The sequence below is a fragment of the Dendrobates tinctorius genome, unplaced genomic scaffold, assembly GCF_039654945.1.
Source record: "Dendrobates tinctorius isolate UK_male_01 unplaced genomic scaffold, ASM3965494v1 ptg000126l, whole genome shotgun sequence".
NCBI lineage: Eukaryota > Metazoa > Chordata > Amphibia > Anura > Dendrobatidae > Dendrobates > Dendrobates tinctorius.
Window position 1 is genome coordinate 7,379,028 of NW_027361794.1, and position 25,851 is coordinate 7,404,878.

Genomic DNA, 25,851 nt, shown 5'->3' on the forward strand with positions numbered 1-25,851 from the left:
ACCCTAGCAAGCTAATTAAGGTCTGAAAACTTCATCGAAGTTAACTGAGCACACAAAGCTCCAAGGGTGCCTAAACTTCTGCATTGTCCCATTTTCCTTTTAGTAACTTTTAAAGTATAAAAAATGCCTATATATATTTTGCCTAAAATACAAAGGATATGTACATTAGGCCTTTTAGAGATCATTTCATCTTCGACTTGCTTAACTGTTCACATTAACAATGATTTTTACCAGGGGTGCCAAAACTTTCATCCAGTTGGTGTTCAATATTTAATAGGGTCTTGCTATTAAACTCAGTGAGAAGCTCCGTGAATTTCTTTGAGCTGTTATTGGAAATACTTTCCCAGTTATTGATGAACTCCTGGTCTTCAGTAAGAGAAGAAGGTGTCACACGTATCCACAATCCTCTCGGGATTTATTGTTTGGGAAGATCGTTTTCCAGGAAAGCTTTGTTCCCCCAGGTTTTGATTCATTTAAAAAGTAGATTATTTATCAAAACTTTAAAATTCTTCATACTCTGAGCTCCAGAGCCGCCAGTTGGTGGTTCTTCGTTATTGGAAACCGGATTTACTTGTACGAGCCAAGATGGTTCCTCGGCTTTAGCAAGACGCCCTGTGCGGAGCAGAGTATAATATTAGGGAGAAGGGGAAAAAAAACACAAGATAATACAGAGATGGGAATAATAGTGGAGAACAATACATGGAATATTCAGATGGATCCAATCACACGTGGAGATTCCCCATTCCTGGCGCATTAATACTAGAAATCTATTGCACAGGGATATCGCAGCCAATTCCCATAAGAAGAATCCTGGAAACACAGAATTAGAAATGATTCTTTCTCCGCAGTTTCTATAGGACTTAATACATTCCTGATTCCGGAGAGTAATAGAAATACGGCAGAAAACAGAGGAAGAAAGTTCAGAGAAGAAGCTTCATAGAAAGACATTGAAGTTACAGACGCCGTTTAACCCTTTGGGAGAAAGTGATTCCAGGGAGTGATTCCAGGGAGTAAATCCAGAACTTGTCTCTGTAGATGTTTCCTGCGTTGTGATTGTGAATCCGCTGTGGTTGCCTCTTCTAACACCGACCATCAGAGATCAGAACTTTTATCACCATCTCCGAGAAATTTCTGGCCACGGGTGTCTCACCAAACTTGTGCTCTTTCTCATTCTTTTCTTGCAGGGGCCGCAGTGGATTTCATCCTAGATCCATAGAGCTGAATAAAAGAGCGATGTTCCTTCAGTCTGATATCAATTGATGGTGACGTATGTCCAACGTCCACTTTACCACAAGGCACTTTACCTGCTACAGTTCTGGAGGGATTTACTTGTTAAAGACCCCAATATCCACAGGTGTCCCTTCTAATTGGGGGGAAACTATCACCTCTATTAATCCTCGGACAGTTCTGACAAACCCAGAATAGTGCCCCTTTATGGAGGTGACAGAAAGTCTGTTTAGTCACTTTAGCTCCATAGTATCAGCTCTAATCCAATGGTGAGAGAGCGATTTACCCTGAAGAGTCACAGATTGTGGGGTTGGTATATAATTAGTGTTGAGCATTCCGATACCGCAAGTATCGGGTATCGGCCGATACTTGCTGTATCGGAATTCCGATACCGACTTCCGATATTTTTTCAATATCGGAATTCGGCATCGGAATCGGAAGTTCAGTTGATTGACGGCCTGACGTCATCATGATGCGCGGTGTGTGCGCATCATGATGCGCCGTCATTTCGGGCCTTCCGGGGGTCTCTGCCGGCCTGCCGGGGGGCTGTGCCGGCCTGCCGGGGGGCTGTGTGGACTGCCCGGGGTCTGTACCGGCCTGCCGGGGGGCTGTGCCGGCCTGCCGGTGGTCTGTGCACCCTGTGGGGGTCTGTACCGGCCTGCCGGGGGGCTGTGCCGGCCTGCCGGGGGGCTGTGCTGATGTCCGGGGGTCTGTGCAAGCATCGTCCGATGGGACTACAAGTCCCATCGGGCGATGCCTGCTACCATGACAGTGATTGACACATTAGCCAATGATGGGACAGTAGTAGTCCCATCATCCGGCTAATGTGTTAAATGTTAAAAAAAAAAAAAAAAAAAAAAAATACTACATGCATGCTACATACATACTACATGCATGCTACATATATACTACATACATACTACATACATGCTACATACATACTGCATGCTACATACATACTACATACATACTACATACATGCTACATACATACTGCATGCTACATACATACTACATACATACATACTACATACATACTACATACATGCTACATACTGCATGCTACATACATACTACATACATACTACATGCATGCTACATACATACTACATATATACTACATACATACTACATACATACTGCATGCTACATACATACTACATACATACTACATGCATACTACATATATACTACATACATACTACATACATGCTGCATGCTACATATATACTACATGCTACATACATACTACATGCATGCTACATACATACTACATATATACTACATGCATGCTACATACATACTACATACTACATATATACTACATACATACTACATATATACTACATACATACTGCATGCTACATACATGCTACATACATACTACATACATACTACATACATACTACATGCATGCTACATGCATGCTACATGCATGCTACATACATACTACATGCATGCTACATACATACCACATACATACTACATGCTACATACATACCACATATATACTACATACATACAATACATTCATACAATACATACATAGACATACAGTACATATAACATAGAGTAACATACTTACCAATACTTGTCACATTGTTCCCCGAAGCCATTGTCTATTCCGGGATAAATATTAACATAACAAACCACAAAAATACTCACCCACGATCCGAAGCAGTCCACGAGTGTGTCCCACGACGATCTTGGGTAGAGAACTGCAGCATCAGATGATGCTGCCGTTCTCTACGGGCTGTAGGAATCCAATGACGGAAGGTAGGTATCCTTCCGCACTGTATTCCTCCGCCACTTAAAAAAAAAAAGTCCCTAGTCTCACTTTATGCCATTGCTGTGTGGGAATTTCCCACACAGCAATGGCATAAAGTGAGACTAGGGACTTTTTTTTTTTTAAGTGGCGGAGGAATACAGTGCGGAAGGATACCTACCTTCCGTCATTGGATTCCTGCAGCCCGTAGAGAACGGCAGCATCATCTGATGCTGCAGTTCTCTACCCAAGATCGTCGTGGGACACACTCGTGGACTGCTTCGGATCGTGGGTGAGTATTTTTGTGGTTTGTTATGTTAATATTTATCCCGGAATAGACAATGGCTTCGGGGAACAATGTGACAAGTATTGGTAAGTATGTTACTCTATGTTATATGTACTGTATGTCTATGTATGTATTGTATGAATGTATTGTATGTATGTAGTATATATGTGGTATGTATGTAGCATGTAGTATGTATGTGGTATGTATGTAGCATGCATGTAGTATGTATGTAGCATGCATGTAGTATGTATGTAGTATGTATGTAGTATGTATGTAGTATATATGTAGTATGTAGTATGAATGTAGTATATATGTAGTATGTATGTAGCATGTAGTATGTAGCATGCATGTAGTATATATGTAGTATGTATGTAGTATGTATGTAGCATGCATGTAGTATATATGTAGTATGTAGCATGTAGTATGTATGTAGCATGCATGTAGTATGTAGCATGTAGTATGTATGTAGCATGCATGTAGTATATATGTAGTATGTATGTAGTATGTATGTAGCATGCATGTAGTATGTATGTAGCATGTAGTATGTAGCATGCATGTAGTATATATGTAGTATGTAGCATGTAGTATGTATGTAGCATGCATGTAGTATATATGTGTTATGTATGTAGCATGTAGCATGCATGTAGTATGTATGTAGTATATATGTGGTATGTATGTAGCATGCAGTATGTATGTAGCATGCATGTAGTATATATGTAGTATGTATGTTGCATGTAGTATTTATGTAGTATGAATGTAGCATGTATGTAGTATGTAGTATGAATGTAGCATGTATGTAGTATGCATGTTGTATGTATGTAGCATGTAATTTTTTTTTTTTTTTTTACATTTAACACATTAGCCGGATGATGGGACTACTACTGTCCCATCATTGGCTAATGTGTCAATCACTGTCATGGTAGCAGGCATCGCCCGATGGGACTTGTAGTCCCATCGGACGATGCCTGCACAGACCCCCGGAGCCTGCACAGCCCCCCGGCAGGCCGGCACAGCCCCCCGGCAGGCCGGCACAGCCCCCCGGCAGGCCGGCACAGCCCCCCGGAGCCGGCACAGCCCCCCGGCAGGCCGGCACAGCCCCCCGGCAGGCCGGCACAGCCCCCCGGAGCCTGCACAGACCACCGGCAGGCCGGCACAGACCACCGGAGCCTGCACAGACCCCCTGGCAGGCCGGCACAGCCCCCCGAAAGGCCCGTACAGACCCCAGAGAGGCTGTACAAGGGCAGGAAAGGGTTTTTCTTATTCCGATACCGGAAGTCCCATAGACTTGAATGGGACTTCCGGTATCGGAATCGGCGATACCGATACTTTTTTTAAAGATCGGCCGATACCATCCGATACGATACTTTGAAGTATCGGACGGTATCGCTCAACTCTATATATAATGTTATATTTAGGGGTTTTGTGTTGTCTCCGTATAAGAATCACAATGGTTTTGTTCCTTTTCCGCTGTTAGATACAAACGACCCAACTATGAGAGACGGGAATCAAAGAAACATCCCCCCTGCACACAGTATAAAGTTCCCCCAGTACCACTATTCTCCATGGACATTATAATTATACAAGATACCACACACAAAATGTTACCACCCAAACCACTAGATAATAAATTCTCACTTATCACCATTCTTGATGTAGTACGGTGCCCCTTTCTTGGTTCCCACACACAGTATAATGTTCCCATAGATACCGCCATCTCAAATTTTATTTTGTAACATTTGAACACCTGTTTTTTTTTTTTTTTCATTTGTGAAGGGGGGGTTCATGTAACATATGGAAGCCTAAGGGAAAATGGTAAGAAATGATGCAGTCAATGACGAATGTTTTGATGGAGTCAGTGACGGACTTTGGCCAAATATGTTTCTAGAGCCGTAGTAGAAGATGAAGATGTCGTCCTCATCATGAAGTAGTTATTTCTCCTGTCACGTGTAATGAATATCTCCTGCAGTATTGCTAATGCCGATTCCAGTGTCGGTAATGAGACGAGAATTAGCGTTATGGAAGATGAGTCTATGAGGAACGTATTCAGCTTCAGACTCCGAGGGAGAAACTGCTTGTTGTCTGTGGCCTAAATATATAGGTTTTATTAGTAGATGTTAGGGAAAAAACAAAATGTTGTAAAATAATAAAAATACCATTGCTGTTTGGGTCCCCGCCAGTCTCTGTATTTCCTGCTCAGTCTTAACGATCTTGTGATTCCTACAGCTAATCAGTTGCCGAAGCAGTAACAGCCAGTGATTGGGAGCATGGAGGAGATGTCTTAGTCAGCAATTCAACTTGTTCCAGTCCATACAAGACTAGAGAATACAACATCTAAACATTCTGTCTCCTGATATGTTTCCCTTATTATCTGCAGTAATTGTATTATTACACAGGATTTTTATGATATTACATCGGCTCATCTTCTTCTCATTCAGGTCTCTACAATATCGGATCCTCTCAGTGAAGATCTTCTATATAAGAGAATTTTCCTGATTTACAGATCAAGGATGGATATGGACAGAGACAAGATGGCGGAGAGGATATTACACCTCACCCTAGAGATCCTCTTCCGGCTTACTGGAGAGGTGAGAGATTCTGATGACGTCACATTACATCATTCTTATCTATGGGAATAACAGATGGACAGAACTGGAGAGGTGAGGACTCTGGAAATGTCTGTAGTGAGATTTATTAATGTGTCTCTCCATAACCAGGATTACACAGTAGTGAAGAAGACCTCTACTGAGCGCTGTCAGGACCCTGTGTCTGAGGAATGGGGAAGAGCCCTGAGCCCAATCATGGAGCCTTCACTTCACCCCCTGATACATGAGGACATCAATCACCAGAAGATCCTAGAACTCACCTACAAGATGATTGAGCTGCTGACTGGAGAGGTGACACTGCTAGGAATGCTGGGACATTATACATTAACGCTATGAAGGGATGGGGGGATGACGGTATCATTGTATGTGTCAGGTTCCTATAAGGTGTCAGGATGTCGCCGTCTATTTCTCCATGGAGGAGTGGGAGTATTTAGAAGGACACAAAGATCTGTACAAGGACGTCATGATGGAGGTTCCCCAGCCCCTCACATCACCAGGTAATAGACAGGACTAAATACACACGGCCTATAATTATCTGAATGTAAAGGATGAAATCAGTCCCTATATGTGTTTCCTCCAGATCTGTCCAGTAAGAGGACAACACCAAAGGGATGTCTCCGTCCTCTTCTTCCACAGGACTGTAAACAAGAAGATCCCAATGTTCCTCAGGATCATCAGGTAGATGGAGAGAAGGTGTCATGAGATCTCCCCTATGATGTGTAGACGGCTGTGAAGGTCTTGTCCTCAGTCTTGTTTTATCCACCAGTATTATATGTTTTATACTTGTGTAATGAGAACGGTGGAGATAGGAGGATTAGAGCTGATCATAGATGTGACTTCTCCATCTGTCTGTGACTTTCACAATATTTGTTTCAGGGTGAAGATTTGATCCATATTAATTCTACAGAGATTTATGTGAGGGGTGATGAGCGGTGTAAAGAGAAGATTCCTACATATGACCTCCCAGGTGAGTAGTAACCACTAAATACAGAGAAGTCACAGATTCTTCTTTCACCAGATGTGGCTGCCTTATCAGTGGTGAAGTCTGGCCATTTCACAGTCGTGTGATCACCACTTTGCCTTTAGACCACAGCATTCTCCTCCACCCTCTATCGCTTTTAATGTAGAACTTACAAACTTGAGGATCCACCTACCCACTGGGATTAGGAGACGCTGACCATTGCCTGCCCAGATCTGTAAACTACAAAGCCAAATGACAGCGTTTGTAGAATGTGCTGATAAGTTAGAAAATTAACTGAAGAAAATATATTATGATGGGCCTGTAAGAGAAAGTGTATGGTAATGATGCTGTTGGCTTCCTAGATCCCTGATATCTTATTGGATGAATCTACCTTCTCTCCCTTCTGTGCTGCTGAATGTGCTCATATGGTCCCTACAAGACCAGGTCCAGTCTTTCTGACCAAACTTCACTTTTATGATCGACAACATTAAATGTTCAGTGAGGCCAAGTGTGAATTTCTGTACAATAACAACAGAGTTTCCCTTTCTGATGACTTTTCAATTTCTTTTAAAACAAACTAAGTTCAAACAGGATCATTGTAAACTAAGAAAAACATTACACCTGTGCCATGATATATCTCTACAATGTATGTGGCTGATGGCTGTAATATACATTTATTCCCGCCTGCAGGAGATGTGTTGGCATGGCTCGAGCCCTGGTTTCATGGATTCACTCCATGTCATAAATTCTATTATGTTTTCAATCCTAAGGAATTCAGATTACTGCACAATCTCACATGAAATGGGGGGGCACTAGTAATTTCTTTACTCTTCTGGTCAGGACTCATAGTGGCTCCAATTGTCCATAAATTAGTGAAAGTTCAGTTTAGTGTTGTCATTCTCCCCTCATACATACATTGTTGTTGGGATGTATCATAAAATTAAAAAAAATGTCTACTGGTTTATAGTTTTCAGTTTGTATGATTTGTTGTGAGATCAGCTTGCCTCACTTTAAGAAAGGTCTCCATTGCCTCTTCTAAATGCCTTGGATCTAAATTTAAGATCCCACAGCTCTGCACTACTATAAAAAGTTCTCTTTAAATGTCTTATATTTATTCTTAAAGCACATCTGCCAATTTATTACCCAACACACAGTGCCCAGATTGTGCTACAGGAGACACACACACCGTAAATTGTGTTCTCCTCACTATAGTAATGCCAAATACACGGATGCTAAATGTGGTTTGGGAACACTGCAAGGCTCAGAAGAAAGGGGGAGATTTCACTTTGAGAGAGCGGATATTGCAGGATTGGTTTATGGACGTTGTGCTGCTTTTCAAGAACCTTTCAGCCAGTAATGTGGAAATTTCTGTTTTTCCACATTTTTTGTGAGATGACAGATGAGTAGAAGTTTTTATTGGCATCCTTTTCACCTACATAACATTGTTTTGTGACTTTTTATTCAATATTTAGGTGGCAGAATGAACAAACAGTTGAACACCGCACTCTACTGGTTCATCCTATGAGTTGTTCTATTAGACTGTGAGCTGTCATTGTCTTGGTGAATAATTCAATATTTCCAGGACGTCCCTCCTGATAGCACCACCAGGAGGTGGTCTTTCTTATCGTTGATAGGGACAGGAACACAGAAGAGGTTAAATAGCCCCTTCCATCTAACGCCCTTCAGTGTTTTTCCTGTCCCTATCAGGGACAGACGCAGAGGAGCACAGAGGTGCATGAAGTACCTGATTAAGCTGGCTTCCTTCGGGACTCGACGGAGCAGGAGCTCCAGGAAGAAGCGGTGCCCTCACCAGAGGCAGAACCCACTCCGCAAGGGGCGCTGATACCGCCGGAGGTCCCTCTGCGCGTGGTCGAGCTGGCATCCTGCCGCATCCCTCCAGAGGGCTCTGCGCAGCAGCTGCTGCTCCAGCTGCAGGGCGGCCGGCGCCTCATGCCCTAGACTTCCGGCGCACCGCATCATTGGAGGGCACGCCGTGATGACTTCCGGGGGAGGAGCCAAAGACAAAACATGGTAGCGCCCAGCGCAACACAGCCTGGGGACAGGAGAGTTTCCACTGAGGCCGGCGTCGTATGGATTCCGGCGCTCCGTTTCATCGGGGGCATTGGGAGAGGCAGGGATTCAGGCCCTGACGGGTGGGCGCACGGGGGGCGTGCGCAGCAAGGCCAGCCACGTCACTACGGCAGCAGCTGGGCTCTGAAGGAGGACGAATCGGATGTCTTGAAGCTGGGTAAGGCAGACTATTTAAAGACACACAGACGGACAGCACACTTGACTCAGTAAAGATGGAAAGTGGTAGCTGTCCAGACGTCCAATCCCTAGAGCCAGCCCAGGACCACGGGCATACAGGACCCTCTTTATTCAGTCGCCATGACAGCACCACGAGAGAGGGGATCCGCCCTTCGGGGACAGGAAACCTACAGACATAAAAAGGGTGGCCCTCTCTCCCGCTTCAGTTGGTTTCCTGTCCTTGACGGGGGACCCGGCATACATACCTTAAGCAGGAGCACGGTCTTGGGAGTCAGGGATACCCGGGCCTGGCGGCCGATTCAGGCAGCAGGGGTCCCCTGCCTCGGCCTGACCAAAACCACGGAGGCGCCTCACGGCAGGGGAACTGTCGGTGCAGGTGGTGCAGCTGTAGGTGGCCTCCAGGGGGAGCGTCCACTACAGGGAGGCCCGCGCCGGTACCGGGCAGGTAAAAGCCTGGTTCCCTTTCCTCCCTCCTTCTCGCCGGGCCCGGGGGAGAGCGCTGTCCTTCTCTGCCGGGTGGCGCGCGGGCCCGGAGGTGTCTGCGCCATTACTGCCGCCTACTTCCCTTCAGGGGGCAGCTGACGGCGTGCGGGCGCGGACTGATGACGCGGCCTGGTCGCACCGGGTGACGCGTCGGGCGCGCGCTGCAGGCCGCGGCCCTGACATCGCGGTCGTGCATCTGGAGGGACGGACGGTGGCGGCGTGCGTGCGTGTGGCATCCTGGGGGGGCGTGCGCTGGCTGGGGGAGGGGAGTGGCTCGCTAGGGATTCGGTCGGAGGGGGTGGAGGATGCGGGGAGGTGAAGTAGGTACCGAGCGCTGATAGAATACACATGTGAGCCCCAGAGGGGGCGGTGCTAGATCTATTTAAGGGCTCAGGTGACCGGGAGAGCTGCTTCTGGCCCTGTAGTAGTCCATTATGGCATCTCGGGAGCAGCCAGAGCCTCTGGAAGAGACGCAGCCGCAGTCTTCAGAGAAGCCGGAGCAGCGTTCTAGCAGCAGCAGCCGTTCTGAGAAACACAAGTCTACTCAGAAGGCGAGACCTGAGAAGTCCTCGAGCCGTAAGAGTGTGGCGGCTCCGATGGACCCCCCCGCAGAACCTGGTACTGCGCTGTCATATGCCAGGGTAAGTGAGCTTCGAGAAAGTTCAGTGGTTGATGATCTGTTCCCCTTATGTTCCCTCTATCCCATTCTGCCAGGGGAAAAAGAGCTAGGGGAAAAGCAAGCACAGACAGTGTGCCGAGTGTGGAGTCCCCCTCCCGGACGGTCAGGGAAGGAATCTCTGTAGAGGGTCCAGTATATCACCCACGAGTCTCCAATTTACATCTAGCGGCATGGAGCTTGAGGGGGAGCTGTTAAGGGGTAGAGGCTTTTCCCAGAGGCTAGTCAATACCCTCCTAAAAAGTAGGAAAGCCTCCACAACAGATATCTATGCTAGAGTCTGGAAAAGGTTTTTAGCAGTGTCAGGAGCGGAAGTCGGTCAAAAAATCCGAGTTGATCAGACTCTGGAGTTTCTTCAAAAGGGGTTGGAGATGGGTCTAGCCACGAATACACTTAGAGTCCAGGTCTCGGCGCTATGGGCTTTTTACAACTGCAACTTAGCGAACAATTACTGGGTGGCAAGATTCATTAAAGCAGCAGCAAGATCCAGACCCATCGTTAAAGACAGGCTGGTCCCATGGGACCTCAACCTTGTTTTATCAGCTCTAACAGAGCCTCCCTTTGAGCCCATTAATTCCATTCCCATAAAGATCCTATCATTTAAAACTGCCCTGTTGGTGGCCCTAACATCAGCTAGGAGGGTTAGCGACTTGCAGGCCCTCTCTAGGATGCCTCCATACACTCAGTTCACAGATGATAGGGTCATCTTAAAACCAGACCCCTTATATCTACCCAAAGTCGCCTCAAAATTCCACAGGCTTCAGGAAATAATCCTCCAATCCTTCTACCCAAACCCCTCTAACCCGACCGAGCAGAAGCTCCATTTCCTCGATGTGAGACGGTGTCTCCATAGTTACATTTCAGCCACGGAGCCATGGAAAAAAGACAATGCCCTATTTGTATCGTTCCAGGGAGCTAGGAAAGGTCTTAGTGTCCAAGAACACCCTAGCTAGGTGGATTAGGGAGGCTATCTCTTTTGCTTATACAGCAGGTGGACTGGAGATTCCGGAAGGCATAAGAGCGCACTCTACTCGGGCCATGGCAACATCCTGGGCAGAGAGGTCGGAAGTATCCATCGAGGACATATGTAAGGCGGCCACATGGTCCTCTCCATCAACTTTTTTCCAACCACTATAGACTAGACTTAGGTGGGTCCACCGACCTCACGTTGGGAGAAAGGTGCTTGAGGCAGCTTTCACATGTTGGGTCAGCACCTTTACTTCATTTAAAAAATTAGTCACCGTAGTAGAGACATGTAGTTGACTGTACATATTTAAGTTGTTACTAACCAGGGAGGTCCTCTCATGCTCTGTAATCCAACTGAAGCGGGAGAGGGGGCCGCCTTTTTATGTCTGTAGGTTTCCTGTCCCCGAAGGGCGGATCCCCTCTCTCATGGTGCTGTCATGGGCTCCTGAAAAACACCACTACCGGTAAGTAGCTGAGCATTTCCTATATATATTTTGCAGGCCAAGGAAGCACCCAAGCAATCCACCACGGCCACCAAGCGGAAACCTAATAAATGCCCCCTATGCTCGGCCAGATTCCCGCCGGGACGTACAAAAAAAGCTATGTGAAGACTGCATATCAGGACTCTTCAAACAGGAGCAGTCCTCTCTCACAGCACTTGTACCATCACAGCATCACAGTCCCCGTGTCCTAGGAGGCCCAGGTGGGAACTGGAACAGAGTTCAGAGGAAGGAGAGGTGTCAGACTACTCCGATCTCTGACTCCAGGGAATGTTCCTCGGCAGCTCATCCAGAAGAAAGGAAGAGATACCTTTTTCCTCGGAGGATACTGGCACACTCCTACAAGTGGTCAGAAACACGATGAATGTAGAAGATTCTACAGAACCACGAACAACACAAGATGAGATGTTCGGAGGGCTAAGAGCCTGTAGAAATAGTGTTTCCTGTTAATAGACACATTACGTCAATGATATTGGAAGAATGGTAAGAAACAGGGAGGAAACTGATAGTCCCAAAGAACTTCAGATACCGCCTTCCTTTTGATCCAGAAGAGACAAAAGTGTGGGAGACGGTCCCAAAGATCGACATACCTGTAGCCAGGGTATCGAAGAAGATGGCTATTCCCTTCGAGGATTTGTCTGGCCTGAAGGATCCGATGGATAAGGGATCAGAGGACCCTCTCAGGAAAGCCTGGGAAGCCTCAGAAGCCGTTATAAAGGCTAACATAGCAGCCACCTCGGTAGCCAGATCAATGAGATTATGGGTGAGCGAGCTAGAAGATCAAATTAGGGACAAAACCCCCAGAGAGGAAATTCTAAGATCACTACCTCTTCTGAAAATGGCAACCGACTTCATGGCGGATGCCTCGGCAGAATCAGTCCGCTTCGCCGCGCGGAATAATGCCCTGTCCAACGCAGCAAGACGAGCACTGTGGCCCTGGACAGGAGACACTCAAAGAACAAACTGTGCTGTATACCATTCTCAGGAATTCTCGTTTTCGGGCCCGTATTGGATGAGCTACTCGAGAAAACTTCCGACAAAAATAAAGGCTTTCCGGAGGAAAAGCCTAAGAGAATCCCTTCCCTTTATAGTCCTGTCTGGGATGGGAGTGGGTCCTCCGAAAGAAAGGCAAAGTCCGGCAGTTGGAGCTACCCAAAAAGGGGAAAAGGGAGATGTTCTCCTCAAGAGCAGAGGTCAAGTTTAGGATGGGTAATAAGCTGGAAGAAGTCAAGTCTCAAACCAGAAAGAGAGAAAGTGTTTCTCGGAGTCATCCTAAACTCAGAAAGAGAATGTTCCTTCCTACCCTGCATAAACAGCAGACAATAAGACAGGAGGTCCAGAGGCGCAAGTACGTCTCCATAAGGAAGGCCATGAGAGTCCTGGGTCTCATGACTTCTTGCATTTCCAGTGTCTAGTGGAGCCAGTTCCATTCAAGGATCTTGCAAAAATAAATTTTGGTGGCCTGGGACTGCAAAGAATCATCACTAGACACAAACATGGGAGTCTCCAAAGATGTGAAGCAGTCCCTATCCTGGTGGATGAACACACAAAACCTCGGGAAAGGAAGACCCTGGAGAGCATTGCTGTGTATAAACATCACTACCTACGCCAGTCTCAGAAGTTCGAGGCTCACATAAAAAGTCAATGCCTCCAGGAAACATGGGGTCCATCAATACGCAATCTGTCTTCGAATTACAGAGCGCTCAGGGCAGTCTGAGAGGCACTAAAGACATGCCAAACAGAACTGAGGGGTCAGGATGTCAAGATCTTCTCAGACAATTCAACTACTGTTGCCTTCCTTCAGCATCAAAGGGGGCCCAGACACCGTCACCTGCAGGACTTAGCTCGTGAAATCTTTCTCTGGGCAGAGCAGACGATAAAGTCAATTATGGCAGTCCACCTGAAAGGATCCAAAAATCAGGTAGCAGACTTCCTAAGCAGAGAGAAGGTCCAACCTTCAGAATGGTCACTAAACGACGAAGTCTGCAGACAGCTATCCCGATGCTGGGGGACACCAGAGATCGATTTATTTGTCTCAAAGACGAACTCAAAAACAAGAAAATTCTTTTCTCTCAACCCAACAGACAGCCCAACAGGGGTAGACTCTTTCGCTCAGGAATGGAGCTTGCTTACTCCTTCCCACCACTTGCTCTTATACCAAGGGTCTTAAGGAAGATCCAAGAAAGCAGAGCATCAGTAATATTGATCCTTACTGGCCCAAAAGAAGCTGGTTCTCCCTACTAAGATGGATGGCACGGGAAGATCCAATATTACTACCAGCAAGACGGGACCTTCTAACCCAGAGACCCCTAGTACATCAGAGACCAGAGATGCTACAGCTATCAGCCTGGATCCTGAGGCGGAGATCCTAAAATCAAAAGGGCTCTCCAAACTAGTATTATCTACTATCCAAAAGAGTAGGAAACCAGTAACCTCAGCCATATACCTGAAAATCTGGAAGAGATTCTGTTCTCAGTGTAAAGTGCCAGTATCCGTTACCCAGGGTCCAAATATTCACGGTATTCTCGACTTCCTCCAAGCGGGCTTTGACAGGGGACTGAGGTCTAGTACGCTGAAAGTACAAGTGTCAGCCTTAGGTTCATATTTCGATTATCCACTAGCCATTCATCCCTGGGTGGTGAGGTTCATAAAAGCCACACAGCGTATGAGACCCACAATCCGAAGCTCGATACCACCTTGGGATCTCAGCTTAGTCCTAAATGAGCTACACAAGGATCCATATGAACCACTAGAGCAGGTCCTCTTAAGATAGTAACATTCAAAACCCTCTTCCTAGTAGCAATAACTACTGCAAGACACATAGGGGAGATTCAGGCCCTGTCTATAGAACATTCATATTTAAAAATCCAGGAGGACTGCATTATCTTAAAATTGAACCTGGCCTTTCTTCCCAAAGTGGTTATGGATTTCCACCGGAGTCAAGAATTAGTACTACCTGCTTTCTGCCAGAATTTCAGCAACGAGAAAGAACACTCTCGCCACCTCTTGGATGTTAAAAGAGCCATTCTCCAATACTTAAAACTCACAAAAGCCTGGAGAGTGGAATCTCTTTATCCAGATGGCAGGCAAAAACAGAGGGAAGAAGGCATCAAAAGCTACCCTGGCCAGATGGTTGAAGTCAACTATCGGTGCAGCATATGTGTCGGTGGGGGAAACTCTGCCAGAAAACCTTAGGGCCCATTCTCTAAGAGCCATTTCTACCTCATGGGCAGAGAGCACGGGAGCATCCATGGACCAGATATGCAGGGCCGCAACCTGGTCTAAATGTAATACCTTTTATAAACCTTATAAATTGGATGCTATGGCAAATCCTCAAACGGCCTTTGGAAGGAAAGTCTTCCAGGCTGTAATCCCGCCCTAGTTGGAGTAATTTGGTAATTCTCCTGGTGGTGCTGTCAGGAGCGACGTCCTGGAAAGTAGGAATTAGTCCTACTGGTAATAGTATTTCCAGGAGTCCATCATAACAGCACCCCTTATATACCCTCCCTTGAATTTCCAGTCTGATATGTGATGTAACGTGTAGAAGGAAGTTCAATAAAATTGCGTTGCATCCATCCTGGTGTGGTACTTAGAAAATCACTGAAGGATGTTAGTGGGGAGGGGCTATTTAACGTCTTCTGTGTTCCTGTCCCTATCAAGGATAAGAAGGACAATCTCCTGGTGGTGCTGTCATGATGGACTCCTGGAAATACTATTACCGGTAGGACTAATTCCTACTTTTTACAGAAGTTGCCATTTTTACAGACAATTTAAATAGAAATGTAAAAAAAATCAAATTCAAGGATATTTTATTGAAAAATTGTTTTTTTTTTTTCTTAGCAGATGACTGTACCAGGAGATCAGAGGGACAGCTGACATCTTCAATGTTTAAATCAGATGATCTTGAGATCCCACTGGATACAATTGAAGTGAATGCCGTTACTCCCGATATACCATCATCCCTTCACAGCGAAGACCTATCATTTAATCTTTTGAAAGAAGTCCTGTCTTCTGATTTATTACCAACTACTAAGGAAAATCAAAGTCACAAAATAAGCATTAAAAAAGTATCTGCTCTTAAATCAAAGAAGCCATTTTTACTTTCAGAATATGGAAATAGTTTTCCCCTCGAAAAGTCTTTTCTTAATCATCAAAAAATTCCCACAGAAGAGAATAGATTTTCTTGTTCCAAGTGTGGGAAATGTTTTAACCAGAAATCATCTTTTCTTAGTCATCAGAGCAGTCACACAGGGGAGAAGCCATTTTCATGTTCAGAATGTGGGAAATGTTTTTTGAAAAAATCATATCTTCTTAGTCACCAGAAAATTCACACAGGGGAGAAGCCGTTTTCATGTTCAGAATGTGGGAAATCTTTTAAAAAGAAAGAGCATCTCTATGGCCATCAGAGAACTCACACAGGGGAGAAGCCTTTCTCATGTTCAGAATGTGGGATGTGTTTTGTGCATAAGTCAACTCTTCTTAGACACCAGAGAATTCACACAGGAGAGAAGCCTTTTTCCTGTTCAGAATGTGGGAAATGTTTTATCCAGAAAACTGATTTGGTTAAGCACCAGAGAACACACACTGGGGAGAAGCCATTCTCATGTTCAGAATGTGGGATATGTTTTGTGCATACATCAAATCTTCTTAGACACCAGAGAATTCACACAGGGGAAAATAATTTTTCCCATTCAAAATGTGGGAAATATTTTAACCAGAAATCAGATCTTTTATTACATCAGAGAACCCATACAAGAAAGAAACCTTTTTCATGTTCAGAATGTAGGAAATGTTTTAAACATAAATCAGATTTTGTTATACATCAGAGAACGCACACAGGGGAGAAGCCTTTTTCATGTTCAGAATGTGGGAAATGTTTTGTTAAAAAATCATATCTTCTTAGTCACCAGAGAACTCACACAGGGGAGAAGCCTTTTTCATGTTCAGAATGTGGGAAATGTTTTAACCAGAAATCGCATCTTAATAGCCATCAGAGAACTCACATAGGTGAAAAGCCTTTTTCATGTTCAGAATGTGGGAATTGTTTTGTGAAGAAATCATCTCTTCTTAGTCACCAGAGAACTCACACTGGGGAGAAGCCTTTTTCATGTTCTGAATGTAGTAAATTCTTTGTGAAGAAATCTTCTCTTCTTAATCACCAAAGAATTCACACAGGGGCTTTTTTATGTTCTTAATGTGGGAAATGTTTTAACCGAAAATTGTATTTTCTTAAAGGAATTGTCCATTACTAGGGCAACCCCTTGTCATTCCTTATGTTTGGCCTCTTTAAAATAAAAACACTCATACTCTCCTTTGATGCCGGTGCTGTTCCAGGGTTTAATATGAGGTTGGTACATAACATGAGCCCTGTGCCTACTTAGCACTGGCTTCACTGTTCCCACTTTCAGATGTGTTTAACATGGTTAGTAAGCTGCGGCTGCTGGCTGATTTACTTTTATTGTTCTATCGCCCGAAGGTGGGGACAGTGACGCTAAAGCTGATAGGGCACACATGACGTAACAACTAATGGTGAGTGAGCATGCTCGGATAAGGCGTCATCCGATCTTGCTCGTGTACTAAACAAGTGTTTTGGCATGCAGGAAAAGTAGGTTCAACAGCCACAACACGTGTTGCTGCTGTTGAACTGCTGCGAGACATGCAGCTGCGGTGGCTCAAACCTTGTTTTTGTCGTCTTTGAAAAATATCATCCCACGAGCATGATCAGATAATGTCTTATTCAGAAATGAATTAACACAGTCCAAAATACATATGTGATGAGCAAAAAAGAGCGTCTATTCATGAAATATACAAACACAATCACCAGAAATAAAGCTGGAGGAAAAAACGTTGAGTAGCCAAAAATTTTTTTTAAAGATAAAAAATCTTTATTGATGAAATAGTTAAAAAATATAATAATATATTAAATGCAAATGCTAATCAAGCTTGCGGAACTCAAAAGAATGCAAAACACCGGAATAAATGATGCAAATGAGTAATGGCAAAGAAGCACACCTGTAGTTCAGACCAGAAAATCAAAAAAAAAGTTTTTTAGAAAAATTTTTTGATACATGAAATTAATGAATACACATATTAGCCACATAAAAATAAAAATCATTTAAACACTGAAAAAATATTAAATATCACATAATGAAAACATTATAATTAGAACAGATATCTGGCACCTGAACTGCAGATTATAACATGTGTAGGTTAATCCAAAATGCTGCAAAGCCTTCAATGAATTCTAGGTAAAGGATATATCTCCTACAATAAAGTGCTTGCGTGCACATCAGGGTGACCGCAAAAAAATCGATGTCGGAATTTTGTCCGTCCGGACCCCACAAAACGATTCCCCTTTCCAGATATTGAGAGAGCCAAAATTTGAGCTCGATCAAACGACATTAACCCGTGCCGCTCGTCGCTCAAAGTTTGAAAAAATCCAAATTGAGGTATTTTAAGATTTAGGTAGTTTGCATAGTCTGTTAGACTATAAAGAATGTGACAACAACATTGCAGAAATAGCCCTGACCAAATTTTCGAACCATTTGTGGTATTTGAATGCAGAGTTGGTGGGATTATCGTTTTTTGATCCCACCATTACAGACAATGAAAAGTTGTTAATGGCTAATAAATTGCTCAGTAGCACAGATGAAGCATCAGAGCACGCTAACCTGGAGAAATTCTGACTCTGGAGGACGCTATACCCTTATTCCTCAGCGCCGTTAAATAGCGTATCGGCGGTCGTTAAGGGGTTAACATTTACTGTGTTTCTTGGACATTAAGACCTACTTTTAGCAAGAAAAAAAATCTTGCTAATAAGTGAGTGCATCTTATAGGCTAGAGGCCGCTTCTTGTGACAGGAGAATGCTGAAACAGTGTTTTTCCTGATCACTGAGCGAACTGCTCTCTCCTCCAGCCCCACACTTAGCTAACTGATTGGTGCAGAGCAGGAGAGGTTCCGAGACCGGCACAGAGGCTGCACTTCCTGAGTGAGCAGCTGAAGGACCTTCCACCTGACAAGCTCAAGGACCTTTCACATCATGTACTCAATCATATGACCTGGAAGGGACTGCAAAATGGTGTAATGTATACACAGTTGTTCAAGCGCCAAAGATTATCTATGGAGAGCTACAGAAAGACCTGGAATCATCAGGTACAATTGTTTCAAAGAAAACTATAAGTAATGCACTCAACCTCCATGGCCTGTATGCACACTCTCCATGCAAGAAACCATTGCTGAATAAAAATCATGTGAACAACATTTAGATAAACGTGAACGACTGGGAAAACAACATGGTCTGGTCAGATGAGACCAAAACTGAACTCTTTAGATTCCATAATAAACACCATATCATCCCAAAAACCCTATACAGTGAAGTTTGGAGGTGGGAACATCATGGTGTGGAGCAAAGGCTGGTTGGCAAATTTTAGCCGGGGGGAGCAAGCACACAACAGTGGCCAATTTTTAACCTACTTACCTAAGGATGCTGCATAAAAAAGCAACCAAGCTTACTACATAGATATGGGAACAAAACCCAGCTTTCTACATAGTTATGCAAGAAAAACAGTTTAATACCTAGATATGGGAACAGAGCTAAGCTTAGGACATGTACAGTGAAGGAAATAATTATTTGATCTCTTGGTGATTTTGTAAGTTTGCCCACTGACAAAGACATGAACAGTCTTTAATTTTAAGGGTAGGTTAATTTTAACATTGAGAGAAAGAATATAAAAAATAAAATGCAGAAAATCACATTGTATAAATTATATACATTTATTTGCCTTTTGCAGTGAGAAATAAGTATTTGATCCCTCTGGCAAACAAGACTTAATACTTGGTGGCAAAACTTGTTGGCAAGCACAGTAGACTTTTTTTGTACTTGATGATGAGATTTGCGCACATGTCAGGAGTAATTTTGGTCCACTCCTCTTTGCAGATCATCTCTAAATCATTAATATTTTGAGGCTGTCGCTTGGCAACTCGGAGATTCAACTCCCTCCTTAAGTTTTCTACGGATTTAACGTCTGGAGACTGGCTAGGCCCCTCCATGATCTTAATGTGCTTCTTTTTGAGCCACTCCTTTGTTGCCTTGGCTGTATGTTTTGGGTCACTGTCTTGCTGGAAGACACAGCCATAACCCGTTTTTAATATCCTGGTGGAGGGAAAGAGTTTGTCACTCAGGATTTTACTGTACAAGGCTTCATTGATGTGGTGAAGTAGTCCTGTGCCCTTAGTAGAGAAACACCCCCAAAACAATGTTTCCACCTCCATGCTTGACAGTGGGGATGATGTTCTTTGGGTCATAGGCAGCATTTCTCTTCCTCCGAACATGGTGAGTTGAGTTAATGCCAAAGAGCTCAATTTTTGTCTCATCTGACCACAGCCCCTTATCCCAATCACTCAGAATCATCCAGGTGTTCATTGGCAAACTTCAGATGCGCATGCACATGTGAAAAGGTTAGTTCAAAAGATTAGTTCAGTATTTCTCTGGATTCTGCTGAGAAGAGATTGATCAGTTCTAGCTCGTTACACAGAAACTGGCTCCTAGGATGAATTATAGTTTTGTTAAAATGATCAGAAATAGTTAATACATCTGATCATTATATAACATTAGCAAGACTGATCTTCTAGGCTACAGGAGGCTGATCTTATCACAAAGACAGGTGAGGGGCATGAACCACACACAGACACACTCTCATAAACACATATGAGCTGTGTCTGTCTACTGTACAATTTCAGTTTTTATTAATATTATTATTACTATTATATTTGTATTTGATGTGTGATATAGTGTTTTACTACCTTCTTTTCCAGCATCAGGAGCTATAAAGAGCAAGTGTGAGACAGAGCAGGGAGCTTCCTGGATCTGTAGGAGGGATCACTCTCTGTCTCCTCCTACTTGCTGTTTAGTTCATAATGAACTAATCTCTGTCAGGATTGTGAACTAGATGAACTAGTTCACTCTGAAGATTAGTTTTGAACTACTCACAAACTAGCCATCACTAATATATATATATATATATATATATATATATACACACACACACACACACACACACACACACACGTGTTGTATATATGTACTAGCTGAAGAGCCCGGCGCTGCCCGGGCATAGTAACTAACTGTGGTTAGTTATAGAAAATTATAATTATCCTCCATCCCATAGTCCCGTGCCCATATACCCATCATACATATCCACGATCCCATAGGCCCGTGCCCAAATACCCATCATACATATCCTCCATCCCATAGTCGAGTGCCCATATACCCATCACACATCCTCCATCCCATAGTCCCATGCCCATATACCCATCATACATATTCTCCATCCCATAGTCCCATGCCCATATACCCATCATACATATTCGCCATCCCATAGTCGAGTGCCCATATACCCATCACACATCCTCCATCCCATAGTCCCATGCCCATATACCCATCATACATATTCGCCATCCCATAGTCGAGTGCCCATATACCCGTCATACACATCCTTCATCTCATAGTCCCGTGCCCATATACCCATCATACTTATCCTCCATCCCATAGTCCCGTGCCCAGATACCCATCATACATATCCTCCATCCTATAGTCCAGTGCCCATATACCCATCACACATCCTCCATCCCATAGTCCCGTGCCCATATACATATCCGCCATCCCATAGTCCCGTGCCCATATACCCGTCAAACATATGCTCCATCCCATAGTCCAGTGCCCATATACCCATCACACATCCTCCATCCCATAGTCCCGTACCCATATACAAATCCGCCATCCCATAGTCCCGTGCCCATATACCCGTCATACATATCCTCCATCCCATAGTCCAGTGCCCATATACCCATCACACATCCTCCATCCCATAGTCCCATGCCCATATACATATCCACCATCCCATAGTCCCGTGCCCATATACCCATCATACATATTCTCCATCCCATAGTCCCATGCCCATATACCCATCATACATATTCGCCATCCCATAGTCGAGTGCCCATATACCCATCACACATCCTCCATCCCATAGTCCCATGCCCATATACCCATCATACATATTCGCCATCCCATAGTCCCGTGCCCATATACCCGTCAAACATATGCTCCATCCCACAGTCCAGTGTCCATATACCCATCACACATCCTCCATCCCATAGTCCCGTGCCCATATACAAATCCGCCATCCCATAGTCCTGTGCCCATATACCCGTCATACATATCCTCCATCCCATAGTCCAGTGCCCATATACCCATCACACATCCTCCATCCCATAGTCCCGTGCCCATATACATATCCGCCATCCCATAGTCCCGTGCCCATATACATATCCTCCATCCCATAGTCCCGTGCCCATATACCCGTCATACATATCCTCCATCCCATAGTCCGGTGCCCATATACTCATCACACATCTTCCATCTCATAGTCAACCATTATGACATCATAATGAGCGGCGGCGGGGCTTGCAACCTATGATGACATCAGCATCGCCATGACAACTATTGTGACATCATAATGAGGGGCGGGGCTTGGCACGCACACACTGCTTCCCCAGTATGCAAATAGGGGCATTGTGACATCATAATGAGGGGCGGGGCTTGACGCACACACACTTTTTCCCCAGTATGTAGACGGGGGCAAAATTGTTTGGTGAATTGGAACGCGCGGGGTTAAAATTTCGCCTCACAACATAGCTTAGGACGCTCTCGGGGTCCAGACATGTGACTGTGACAAATTTTGTGGCTGTAGCTGCGACGGTGCGGATGCCTATCCCGGACATACACACATATACACACACACATACATACACTGTGTTCCAAATTATTATGCAAATTGGATTTAAGTGTCATAAAGATGTTATTTTTTGTTTTTCAAATAAACTCATAGATGGTATTGTGTATCAGGGCTCTTTGGATCACTGAAATCAATCTCAAATGCCTGTGATAATTAGTTTACTAGGTGAGCTCAATTAAAGGAAAACTACTTAAGAATGATGTTCCACATTATTAAGCAGGGCACAGGTTTCAAGGAATTTAGTAAATAAAAAGGATCTCTCTGCTGCTGAAAAGCATCAAATAGTGCAATGCCTTGGTCAAGAGATGAAAACATTAGATATTTCCCAAAAATTTAAACGTGATCATTGTACTGTTAAGAGATTTGTGGTTGATTCTGAGCACAGACTTGTTTGTGCTGATAAAGGCAGAATGAGGAAGGTTTCTGCCAGGCAAGTTCATTAGATTAAGAGAGTGGCTGCTAAAAAGTCATTACAAACCAGCAGACAGATATTTAAAGCTCCTGGTGCCTCTGGAGTCCCTCGAACCTCAAGGTGTAGGATCCTTCAAAGGCATGTTGTGGTGCATAAACCTACTATTCGGCCACTCCTAAACAGTGTTCACAAGCAGAAATGGTTGCAGTGGGCCCAGACATACATGAAGACTAATTTTCAAACAGTCTTGTTTACTGATGAGTGTCGAGCAACCCTGGATGGTCCAGATGGATGGAGTAGTGGATGCTTGGTGGATGGCCACTATGTCCCAACAAGGCTGCGATGTCAGTAAGGAGGTGGAGGAGTCATGTTTTGAGCCGGAATCATGGGGAAACAGCTGGTAGGGCTCTTTAAAGTTCCTGAAGGTGTGAAAATGACCTCTGCAAAGCATATAGAGTTTCTAACTGACAGCTGTCTTCCATGGTATAAAAAGCAGAAACGTGCCTTCAGGAGCAAAATCATCTTCATGCATGACACTGCACCATCTCATGCTGCAAAGAATACCTCTAAGTCATTGACTGCTATAGGCATAAAAGGAGATAAACTCATGGTGTGGCCACCATCTTCCCCTGACCTCAACCCTATAGAGAACCTTAGTATCATCAAGCAAAAGATCTATGAGGGTGGGAGGCAGTTCACATCAAAACAGCAACTCTGGGAGGCTATTCTGACTTCATGCAAAGAAATACAAGCAGAAACTCTCCAAAAACTCACAAGTTCAATGGATGCAAGAATTGTGAAGGTGATGTCACAGAAGGGTTCTTATGTTAGCATGTAACTGGGCCTGTTAAGCTATTTAACTCCAAAATATCCTTTTTGTTCAGTGAATGTGACCTCCTAATGCTGCAAATTCCACAAATGAGCATTTTCAGTTCTTTAAAACATATCAAATGTTTAGAAATTCTACTGTGCCTAATAATTTGGAACAGAGCAATTTGAGTTTTTATTCATTTTGGAGATTATACTGTTATTATTGGGAGGTTTCTTCAATAAAATTTGATGTATACTCTAACCGGTGATGACTTTTATTAGACTGACTGTCATTTGTACCGACTATTTAGGAAAATCAGAGAAAAATATCATTTGCATAATAATTTGGAACACGGTGTACATACACACATACATACACACTTTGAGCTTTATATATTAGACTAGCTGAAGAGCCCGGCGCTGCCCGGGCATAGTAACTAACTGTGGTTAGTTATAACAAATTATAATAATCCTCCATCCCATAGTCCCGTGCCCATATACCCATCACACATCCACGATCCCATAGGCCCGTGCCCATATACCCATCATACATATCCTCCATCCCATAGTCGAGTGCCCATATACCCATCCTCCATCCAATAGTCCCATGCCCATATACCCATCATACATATTCTCCATCCCATAGTCCCATGCCCATATACCCATCATACATATTCACCATCATATAGTCGAGTGCCCATATACCCATCACACATTCTTCATCTCATAGTCCCATGCCCATATACCCATCATACATATCCTCCATCCCATAGTCCCGTGCCCATATGCCCATCATACATATCCGCCATCTCATAGTCCCATGCCCATATACCCATCATACATATCCTCCATCCCATAGTCCAGTGCCCATATACCCATCACACATCCTCCATCCCATAGTCCCGTGCCCATATACATATCCGCCATCCCATAGTCCCGTGCCCATATACCCGTCATACATATCCTCCATCCCATAGTCCCGTGCCCATATACATATCCGCCATTCCATAGTCGAGTGCCCATATACCCGTCATACATATCCGCCATCCCATAGTCCCGTGCCCATATACCCATAATACATATCCTCCATCCCATAGTCCGGTGCCCATATACCCATCACACATCCTCCATCTCATAGTCAACCATTATGACATCATAATGAGCGGCGGCAGGGCTTGCAACCTATGATGACATCAGCGTCGCCATGGCAACCATTGTGACATCATAATGAGGGGCGGGGCTTGATACGCACACACTGCTTCCCCAGTATGCAAATAGGGGCATTATGACATCATAATGAGGGGCGGGGCTTGACGCGCACACATTTTTTCCCCAGTATGTAGACGGGGGCAAAATTGTTTGGTGAATTGGAACGCACGGGGTTAAAATTTCACCTCACAACATAGCTTAGGACGCTCTCGGGGTCCAGACGTGTGACTGTGCCAAATTTTGTGGCTGTGGCTGCGACGGTGCGGATGCCTATCCCGGACATACACACATATACACACACACACACACACACACACACACACACATACTTTGAGCTTTATATATTAGATATATACTAGCTGAAGAGCCCGGCGCTGCCCGGCATAGTAACTAACTGTGGTTAGTTATAGCAAATTATAATTATCCTCCATCCCATAGTCCCGTGCCCATATACCCATCATACATATCCACGATCCCATAGGCCCGTGCCCATATACATATCCGCCATCCCATAGTCCCGTGCCCATATACCCATCACACAGCCTCCATCCCATTGGCCTGTGCCCATATACCCATCATACATATCCTCCATCCCATAGTCCCATGCCCTTATACCCATCATACATATCCTCCATCCCATAGTCCAGTGCCCATATACCCATCATACATATCCTCCATCCCATAGTCCCATGCCCATATTCCCAACTCACATCCTCCATCCCATAGTCCAGTGTCCATATACCCATCACACATCCTCCATCCCATAGTCAACCATTATGACATCATAATGAGCGGCAGGACTTGCAATCTATGATGACATCAGCGTCGCCATGGCAACCATTATGACATCATAATGAGGGGCGGGGCTTGATACGCACACACTTTTTCC

At 44.4% G+C, this 25,851-nt stretch overlaps 1 protein-coding gene across 9 annotated transcripts in view; it reads left to right on the top strand.

Annotated features, from left to right (window-relative positions):
- Positions 1-17,045, top strand: part of LOC141047234 (uncharacterized) — a 659,661-nt gene extending 642,616 nt beyond the window's left edge. For 8 of the 9 annotated variants that reach the window (XM_073542208.1, XM_073542212.1, XM_073542209.1 and 5 more), the window contains 6 exons: positions 5,713-5,862; positions 5,992-6,171; positions 6,254-6,377; positions 6,461-6,558; positions 6,757-6,847; positions 15,575-17,045. In XM_073542208.1, the coding sequence (XP_073398309.1) occupies positions 5,785-5,862; positions 5,992-6,171; positions 6,254-6,377; positions 6,461-6,558; positions 6,757-6,847; positions 15,575-16,929 (1,926 nt within the window). In that variant the 5' untranslated portion in view covers positions 5,713-5,784 and the 3' untranslated portion in view covers positions 16,930-17,045. The remainder of the gene's footprint in view (positions 1-5,712; positions 5,863-5,991; positions 6,172-6,253; positions 6,378-6,460; positions 6,559-6,756; positions 6,848-15,574) is intronic. The other variant, XM_073542205.1, reaches the window with a different exon arrangement.
- The last annotated feature ends 8,806 nt before the right edge of the window (positions 17,046-25,851 follow it).